Source organism: Nicotiana tabacum, chromosome 16 (assembly GCF_000715075.1).
Source record: "Nicotiana tabacum cultivar K326 chromosome 16, ASM71507v2, whole genome shotgun sequence".
Lineage (NCBI taxonomy): Eukaryota > Viridiplantae > Streptophyta > Magnoliopsida > Solanales > Solanaceae > Nicotiana > Nicotiana tabacum.
In genome coordinates, this window is record NC_134095.1 from 140,130,840 (window position 1) to 140,140,237 (window position 9,398).

A 9,398-nucleotide genomic window follows, 5' to 3' on the forward strand; every position below is an offset into this window, starting at 1 on the left:
ATCTTTTCTAGGTCGGGGAGCCGGGGGAAGGGTAGTTGGTTGGCCACTACTTTCACCGGTTTTATCTTTTCCTTTACCAAACATTTTTTTCAAAGTAAATGCCATATTAATTATAATTATGCAAACTAAACCACACAAAAATATATTATAAAAACGTAAGAGTTGAAACGAGTTTACCGGATTGCCGAACAACTTCTTGAAAATTGAAAATCGTTGAACACTTGAAAACTTCAATTCAACAACTTCACAATTTTTCACGAAATTTCAACAATAAATTAAGTAATTGTAGTAGAGAGATTGAGAGAGATTGAGAGATATTGAGAGATATTGATGAATTGGTGAATAAAAATGAAAGAATGAGGGGGTATTTATAGTTGAGAAATGGGGAAAAGTGTAATTATATAAAGTTTGGGGTTAAAATAAAGTTTGGGGGCCAAATGGCCATTTTTTTAACTTAAAAAACGGTCATATTTTCAGCCCAAACGGCTAGATTTTAAATATGGCCGTTTGATTTTTTTTTTTTTTTTTTTTTTTTTTTTAAAATAGCCGTTGGGCCCGCCAGGCCCGCCAGGACCGGCCCAGGCCCGCCTGCCGGTCCCGGGCCAAACGGTCCCGGGCTCGTGGGCTCAACCATGGAGACCAGCCCGTGACGGGCTCAGAGGCCCACCAAGACCGGCCCACCCAGGACCGGCCCACCAGGCCCACCAGGCCCGTTAGGACCGCGGGCCCGGTCCGGTCCGGTTCAGGCCCGGCCCACCGAGCAGCATTAATGTGACCAAGTTTTTACTTGCATGCTTATAGCCTTAATAGTCATTTCTGCATCTCCCCTCTTCAAAACCATTAGTTGGGTGACCAGTGGTGGAAAGTAATACTTAGCTTAATATTCTCCTACTCAGCTGAAAAGCCATTCAATTTCGTGCATCAAAGTATGAAAATAGCATAGATTATACTAGGAGATATTGAAGGAGAACCTTGGGTAAAGTTGCTGCCATTTGACCAGGAGGTCATGGGTTCAAGCCGTGAAAACAGTCTCTTGCAGAAATGCAGGGTAAGGCTGCATAGAATAGACCCTTATCATCTAGTGCTTCCCCGAACCCTGCGCATACGACGCTTAGTGCATCAGGCTGCCCCGTTATAGAAGGAGATATTCCGGCGTTTCTAAGGACTGAGGCAATCCTGAGCCAATGAAAAAGCATTTAACCACGCTTTTTTCCTTTCTTTCTGGATAAGTAACAGCATTTGAACACACCTTAATTCAAGGCAAGAAAATCTTGCCTGTATGTGAATCGGACGAAGAATATTCTACTCAAAAGCATTGTGTATCCCATTCAAGACAAAGGAACTCAGCTTCAGAAAGAAAATAATGATTCTACCCTAAGATAATTACAGCAACCACCACAAACTTTCTCTGCCTCGATTGCACGTATAAACCAATCCAGAGCACTCACCTCAAAGCAAGTTACCGGCTTCGTCTGAAAACCATGCGACCCTTAACCCTCCTTGGAGGAACAAAATTGGGAGCTAGGTTATAGAGTAAAAGTGTGTCTACGGTTTCATAAATGCAGCAAATATGCTGCGTAAAGCACCATCCACATTATGCTACAAGCAAGCTGCAGTGCAGAGTACCAAACCAACAATTAGAGAGCTCAAGAAAGTATGAACATCATGGGAATACTGTGAATGACAGCCAGATGCCGTTGAGTCTGATGATGGAGCATGCGAGGAGCTATTTGTGAAGGTGCCATTTCTCCCTCCACTATATGAAAAATGAAAAAAAGACAAAAGCATATGTAATCAATAGTGTAGAAGTAGAACAAGAAAAATAAATTTTGGGACTAGAAACAAGGCAATGTTAACTGCAGATACTAAGCTAACAGAAGAGACAGACGAAATAGAATGACTGACTAATAGCTGATAAACAAACCTAAAGCCATACCTTCCTGGATATATACAGGACCCATTACCTGCAATAGAAAAACAAATAGTGATCATGTAAATCAAAACATTGTCCCCCAGAACAATAATAGCCTGAAGACAAATTTATGCAGTTTATTCGTGAAAAGTAGAGCGAGTATTTCATATTAAAAATTCTTAAAAACAGATGTGAACCAGTATCTCTCATAATGGCTTAAATTAACCATTTTTCAAGGGAAACAGTCAAGTACTTATTGCTTATATTTCAATATTTCTAACACCGCCTGACACGAAAAAGATTTTGCTGCTGAGTTCCTTATCTGCTATGCATGTGTGCATTGCATGTGGAGGAATCTATCACTGCATTCATAATTCAGAAGCACCATGAAGCTGAAAAATTTAGATGTACTAGGCGAACGACCAGTTCATAGCTTGTGATTTCATTCCTTATTTTGGATTTTCCTGATTAACATATAAATTTTCCCAAATGCTTGTAGCAAACTGAATAGTTAATCTGAAAATTGAATCTCAAACTTCCAAAATTTTGTGACAACATTTTAAAGCCTGTGGTAGCATTTCAATTGGACAAGACTCTGTGGTGTTGGATCTTAGGTTCAAATGATCGAGTTCGCAAATTCATGTAAGATGGGTATTCATAAAGAACATAGTTTTGACTACTTACTAGGATCAGTCGTACTGACTGTAGCAACCCCATTGAAGTTGCATGTTCCATCAGCCATGCCCATCTTGCGATAATATGCATCAAAAGCATATGATGCATGAGCAATCACAGTATTTGGTTCATAACAAGGATTTCCTTGCAACAACGGAGTACAGTCTACTTTTCCAGGTCCACAAGCCCAATCCAATGCAGCTTGCACCATCTTCTTTTCCGCATTTTCCTTTGCAACACAATAGGTTTGGTTTGTAGTGTCATTTGCTAACACCGTTCCAGATCCTGTCAAGTGCATGGTATAAACTGGCATTCCACTGGAATCGAAGAGTCCCCAGTTCTTCTCCGAAATAGAATCAGGTCTAAGATCTTCATTGTAAAGCTCATAAATATACGTACTAATTGCAATGCCGGGATGTTTGGGGGTCCCAGTGTTGTTAAGAACATGCCTTATCAAGTTACTATTATATGTGTTAGCATTGTCAAGAGAGGCTTCTGGCTCCGAGGAGTCACCTTTGGAAGGCCAACCTGACTCGGTCACTATAATGGGAATGTTAGTGAAGTTCAAGTAGGACATAGAAAAATATGCTGCATCAACAACGGCATCAAATACATTAGTGTAGTGGAGGAGTGTGTTCGTATCAACAGCTTCCTTGTTAGGAGGAAGGGGACGAAAGAGAGCATAGTCCAATGGGATCACACCATTGGATTTCATATAATCATAATATGGATATACATTGAGCATAAGATAGGATCCGGTGGACTGCAAAAATTTGAGCAATGGAACCATGACAGGGTCCAACGAGCGATTGAAGAAAGCTTGTGAGGGCGGAAATGAGTCAAGGACAATGGAAGAAGAGTGCGGAGTGGAGACTTTTATTTTGGAGTCAAGATTAGCAGCAACAAGGGCGGAGTGAATAAATCTCATGGCGGAGACTAAGACTGGAGCAGCATTAGGAAGACTGGTAAGGACTTCAGAGCCAATGGCTATGGCTGTGATGTTGGTGGCTGGAAAATGAGTGAGAATATTCCGAGAAACCCAATTGGCAGCAGTGGAGTTGGACTGACCAATTCCTAAGAGCTGATCATTTGGTACAGAAACAGTGACGTGGATTCCAGTATTAGCAAGTGCAAGTAGCATAGCTTGGTCGGCATCAAATAGCCTGACATGCCGAATCTGCTGTGCTTTGAGGAGGGCCACCACTTTAGCTGGACTGGGCATGTCTGAGACGTCAGTGCCAATGTTTACACCAACGAAAGCCTCTGAAAGAAAGAAGAAAGATTGGGGAGAATTTAGTTAAGCAGAAGAAATGTCATCCCAATCAACCGGCATACACGCATAATCAACTTGAAGCCCTTCAAATCAAGACTTCTTGTGCAGGAAATCAGTAATCTGATTGAAGGGAAATTAGAATAAAGGAAAAGAAGAAAAAAAGGATAGCTGTCTAACGATCCTGGAGAATGTGTTGGACTTATATATTTTTGATTGATAATAGGTGCCTAAAAAGATGAATTGTTCTACTCTCTACTGACTTGTAATTTACTTTTAGTACTCAATCTTCATAATCAAATTGATTGGGTCTCACCAAAGAGAACCACACATCAAGTAAAGTTGTTCATCTTTTCTCAAGGCATGTACACTTTCCAACATTAGACTTACACACAGTTGCTCCCTATCTTGCGATTAACATTGGCGCGAGTTGCTAGAAGCCTATGACGGGAACGTTATTACTGAAGAGACACTATCTAAAGGCTCCCGCACTTCAATTACTAGTACTTAAGAAAATCCCAAAGCCATTGCAGAAACAGACATGCTTTCAAATTTTCTAGTGCTCCAAGATGTGAATAAGAAGCAGAAATTTCTAGCAACCCATAGATACTCTACTAAGCATCCATCATAAACTCTGTACGGTCGTCAATATGAATCTTTTGTGCTCATTCAGCTCTTTTTAGTGCAGATGCAGCACATGCCTAAGCGGCAATGTCTAGATAAAATGATAAATAGATGGAAGTTTGTTGAGCTGCATTAACTATTTATATAGCTCGAGCTAGAGGTCTTAACTAAGTTGAAGCATCAGCAGTTTAAATTCAGTTAAATGTGGTTTTGTCAACAACTGTGATGGTCTACACACTCCTAATAAAGCATCATAAAGACGAAAAACTAATGAGGAAACATGACTATTTAGAGCAAGGAAACCTTTCTATACGCCATGATATTACTGATATCCACCTTTTCATTTCTGAGATTTTTTTGTCGAATGTTAATTGAAACGTTAGGTTCATCCAAAAGATAGAAACAGAAAAAAGGCAACTCCAGGTGATGCTCAATGAGCATTTAGAAAAACATTATGCTCACTATTTAACAACTGACAGTTAATTAAGAGAAGACAAGAGAAAGTGCATGCGCATTGAACAATTTCCAGCAATGCTGGGGCACATGAATTTAACAAGGCAAACAACCATGTCATGTTCTAATATGTTAAGTTTGAAGAAGATTGACAGAAAGACGTCATTATCTACATTTTTTCCATGCCTCCTATCTTTTATTCTTGCATTCGCAGAGGAATGCACATTGGGTGAGGCACAAACTAGAACTAATCTGGAAAGATGGTCATATTGGAGAATTTTACAAAGTGAAATGCTTTTACTAAGAGATACCAGGTTTGGAAAGTCAAGATTATTAAAGGGCAGCCCCGTGCACTGAGCTCTGGCTATATACAGGATCCGGGGAAAGGCCGGACCACAAGGGTCTATTTTACGCAGCCTTACCCCGCATTTCTGCAATAGGTAGTTTCCACGGCTCGAAGGGTAGCAAAAGTATTCTCATTTTAACACATTTTGCCTCTTTCATAACACCGGCACTCAGCCCCAGCTACAGAAGTTGCCCTGACTCAAACAAGATATACTTGATACATTGCAAGGCAGAATGGAGAATAAACTACCTTACTGGCTAATGTGAAGAAAGATGCTAAAATGAAAACTGTTTTGAAATAAAGAAAACAGTGTCAAGAAAATAGCTCACTTTGAGACTGTTATTTCGCGGAAGAGGCAAACCCGATAATAAAAAAGATAAAAAACACCAAATTTTAACGTGGAAAACCTTTCAAATCGAAGGTAAAAACCACGGGATCACAAAGATCCAAAAAGCTCCACTATAACAATAAGAGTGTTACACCGTCAAATAAAAACGAAACTGTTGTTCGAGGCTCAAAATCAGATGATGCCGGCCTCCAAATCCGATCTCCACCGTTCAAATAAAAGATCAAGATGTTACGAACACTCAGTCAAACTTTCAGCCCGATCCAACGGTTAACGAATCAAAAAACGTGATTTGAAGTTGGCTGGTCGGAATAAAAATCTGCAGTAAAACAAATACTTTTCTTCTCTCTTCTCTCTTGATGAAAGCTCTCTCAAAAACTACTCTTATGTGCTTAAGTCTTTCAAAAACTTGTATCAATCGTAGATTTCTCTTTTTGGTCGGACTTACCGTCGTTCAATTGTTACTTTACTAGCTTCCGCATGACACCTTATTTTTTCAGTCCTAACAAGTGGTATCGGAGCGAGGTTCAAGACAGGTTCAACTTGGCAAGTTCAGTTCTAGCCGCAACATATTTGACGATATTCATGATTTTTGTCAGAGAAATTTAACCGGTGTGCTACGAACGTTGAGACAAACTTTATGGCGGAGATTTGGAGATGTGACATGTTGAAGACTATGTGAAGAAGATAGATCAAATTTATTTTGTTAGAAAATTCAGGTCAAGTGGAAGAATTGTTAGGTGTTGTCCTGATTTTCTTACCATAATTGGTTTTTCTAACTCGTGAAGGAAAGGATAACATATTTACCATAATTGGGTTTCTTTTTTCCTGGAAGGAAAATATAATTTTTCCATATTTGGCTAGTGTTTTTACTTGTAGGAAAGGTTTGGAGTTCTATAAATTGAAGATCCGTCCTTTTGCCTCTTCGTGAGGTTGTTCTCTCGATATTTTATACTCTCTTTTATATAGTGGATTGCTTATCTTTGCTGTGGATGTAGGCCAGTTGACCGAACCACGTTATATGTTTATGTCTCTTTTGGTATATTTCTCGTTTGTTATCAAATTTATCGTTGTTAAGGTTTGTGTTACTAGTTTCTTCATGACACCTGATTTTTTCGGTCCCAACATAGACTACATATAGAATCTTCAAAGAAGGTAAGTTGCTCGGACTCGGGTGTTGATCTAGAGGTCGGATCCTTCGAGATGTAAATTCTAAGATTCAGGGATACGGAACCTATTACAGATACAAGTTTTGGAATCCGGCTAAAAACAATTTAAAAATGTAAAATTGTATATAAATCATGAGGATTTTTTTGGAATATTTACCTTTAACTTGTGAAATGTGAATTTCTTATTTATTCTCAAGTTGTAGGCATGATTTCTACATTTCGTCCATTTTCGATTCTCCTACAAGTTTAACTTTTTTATAGTTATCTTTCATTTACTAGTAAATATTAGTACTATTTCTATAATTTAGATTAGATCTCTAATTAGTACTAAAAAATCAGACTTAGTGTGTCAAGCTTTCATTACAAAGGGACAATATTATTAAATATATAATATCCAAATAAAGTCAAAGGTCTTGTTCTTTCCCAATTTTTCGAACGCTCCATCTTCCACAATCTCAATTGACGCTCTCCACTGCTCTTTCTGCTCGATCAAGAGGAGAAGCAGAAAGCAAAAGATTGATTTTCTAAACAAGGTATGCCATTTTTTTCAAATTTACCCTAGTTTTGGTTCTGATTTTTAGAATCAATTGTATCTAAAAATCCTTTCTTCGTGGTCACAGTACCCAAAATCCTTAAATAGATTGACCAGATCCAGTACGGATCCTATACCTCACACCAATGCCGTGTTGACACGGGTGCGGCACCTAAACTGCTATTTCGGAGCAACTTAGCCGAAAGAAGTCCAAAGAAAGATGGTGAAGACGTACCAAAGCACAAACAGATAAATAGCAAAAACAAAGTCCACAGAACATAACGTGAGTAGAAATGAAGACCACAGAGGAAATAATATAGTTTACACAAGCTAAATGGAGCAAGAAAATAATAGTAACACAACTTACCTTCATTAAGAGAAAGAGCAGGAGCTACTAAAAGAGAAAGAAGAAGAAGAAGAAGATGATGAAGCAATAAACCCATTTCCCTCCTCATTTTCCTCTTCTAAGGCTTCAGTCTTGCAACACCATAGCAACCCCTCAAATGAAACTTGCCAAAATCTTTTTTTTTGGGGGGGGCAGTGGTGTGGTGTGGGGGTGGGAGGGGGTGTGGGGAGGTTGGGGGAGGAGCTTTTGGTGATACTGATCATATAAAGTAAACTAGACATAGTGAACCGTGTTTAAATGTATGTGTTTCAAATTATATGACACATGCAGCAACAATAATAATAATAATAATAACAATCTAGTAAAAATTAACAAGTAGAGTATATGAAAGGTGATTCGTACACATAACTTATCCCTACCACATAAAAGTAGTATGTCATTTTCCATAAACTCTCTACTCAAAAAAATAAAAAAAGATAATAGATATGTAGCAACAACAGAAGCTAGAAAGGGTAAAAGCTTTATTGAGTTTTAATATTTTGTGGCTATAGAAGTATCTCATAAAAATAAAATACGTAAAATAAAAAATTTAAATTAAATTATTTTTAAATATATTAATATATCTTTCCTTTTTAATAGATTAATAAGAAAAGTATAATATAAATTGAAATGAAAAGAGCATTTATTTCCTATGTGTCTTGTAAAACATCAAAGTGGTTGTCAGAGATCGAACGACTGAGATTAAAACATGGGATGCTCTTTTCAATTGAAAGGCCCTTTTGGGACACAAAAGATCACCTTTTGTTTCGTGTATTTACACCAATAAACAAATTCTTAAGATTAGGAGTATTATTAAAATACAATAGTGTTTTTGGGAGAAAGACTAATAGCATATTTGATCAAGTTGGAAAAATCGATTTATTTTGATAAGTGTTTTTTTTTAAAAGTATTTTTTGTGAGAAGTAGTTTGTGTTTGGCTAATTAATTTGAAAAATACTTCTAAGCAATAATTAGTATTTGATCAAACTTTTAAAAAGTAATTCTAAATATATTTTTCTCAAAAGTACATTTTTTTCCTAAAATCTTGACTAAACACTTTAACAACGAAAAAAATATTTTTTTTAAAAAAAATATTTTTAGCTTGGAGAAGCTTAAACTTTCGTTGGCCATAAAACTTGGGAATTTTTTTTCAAATTTTATTTTCAAATATATGTGTATAGATTTTTAAAATCAGAAGATTTTAAAACCAATAACAACAACAAACATAATAAATTCCCACAAATGAGATATGGGGAGGTTAAGATGTATGCAGCCCTACCGTTACCCTGCAAATACAGAGATTTTTTGATGTTTTTTATTTATAAAATTTCAAATTTTTTTCAAGTAAAATATTTATCTGAACGCCATCTCGACTTTCAAAAATCACTTTTCATTTAATTTTCAAAAATTTATTTTTTTTCAAATTTCAACCAAATTTATATTTAAAAAAACCGCTAAAACACCCTCCAAAATATGTGAAAAGAGCTTGGGTAGGGTGAACAGGGGTTGGTGTTTTGAAGTGTGTGTGTGAAAGAGATTTGACAATGTCCAAAGATTGTGCACTGCCCAATGAGAGGTAAGTTCTGATTATGCTGATGACTTAGCTGTATGGCATTAAATAGTCAATTTTTACAGTGTAAGGACAGTAATCAGACCATTTACTTTTTCTCTTTCCCTTTCATCTTT

The 9,398-nt window shown here is 37.2% G+C and overlaps 1 protein-coding gene across 1 annotated transcript; it reads right to left on the minus strand.

Annotated features, from left to right (window-relative positions):
- Positions 1-1,250: 1,250 nt before the first annotated feature.
- Positions 1,251-7,950, minus strand: LOC107806229 (glucan endo-1,3-beta-glucosidase 3-like). The gene is made up of 4 exons (XM_016630352.2): positions 7,695-7,950; positions 2,597-3,850; positions 1,937-1,964; positions 1,251-1,756 (listed from the first exon to the last, which is right to left on the minus strand). The coding sequence occupies exons 1-4, from the start codon at positions 7,780-7,782 to the stop codon at positions 1,600-1,602; spliced, it is 1,527 nt and encodes a 508-aa protein (XP_016485838.2). The 5' UTR covers positions 7,783-7,950; the 3' UTR covers positions 1,251-1,599.
- Between the last annotated feature and the right edge of the window lie 1,448 nt (positions 7,951-9,398).

Excerpts from the sequence above, each read along its gene's own strand:
- LOC107806229 (XM_016630352.2), bottom strand. The coding sequence starts at position 7,782 with ATGAGGAGGGAAATGGGTTTATTGCTTCATCATCTTCTTCTTCTTCTT. Across the intron at positions 1,965-2,596 it reads AGTCAGTACGACTGATCCTA|GTAATGGGTCCTGTATATAT; the intron begins GTAAGTAGTCAA and ends TTTCTATTGCAG. Across the intron at positions 1,757-1,936 it reads TCCTGTATATATCCAGGAAG|TGGAGGGAGAAATGGCACCT; the intron begins GTATGGCTTTAG and ends TTTTTCATATAG.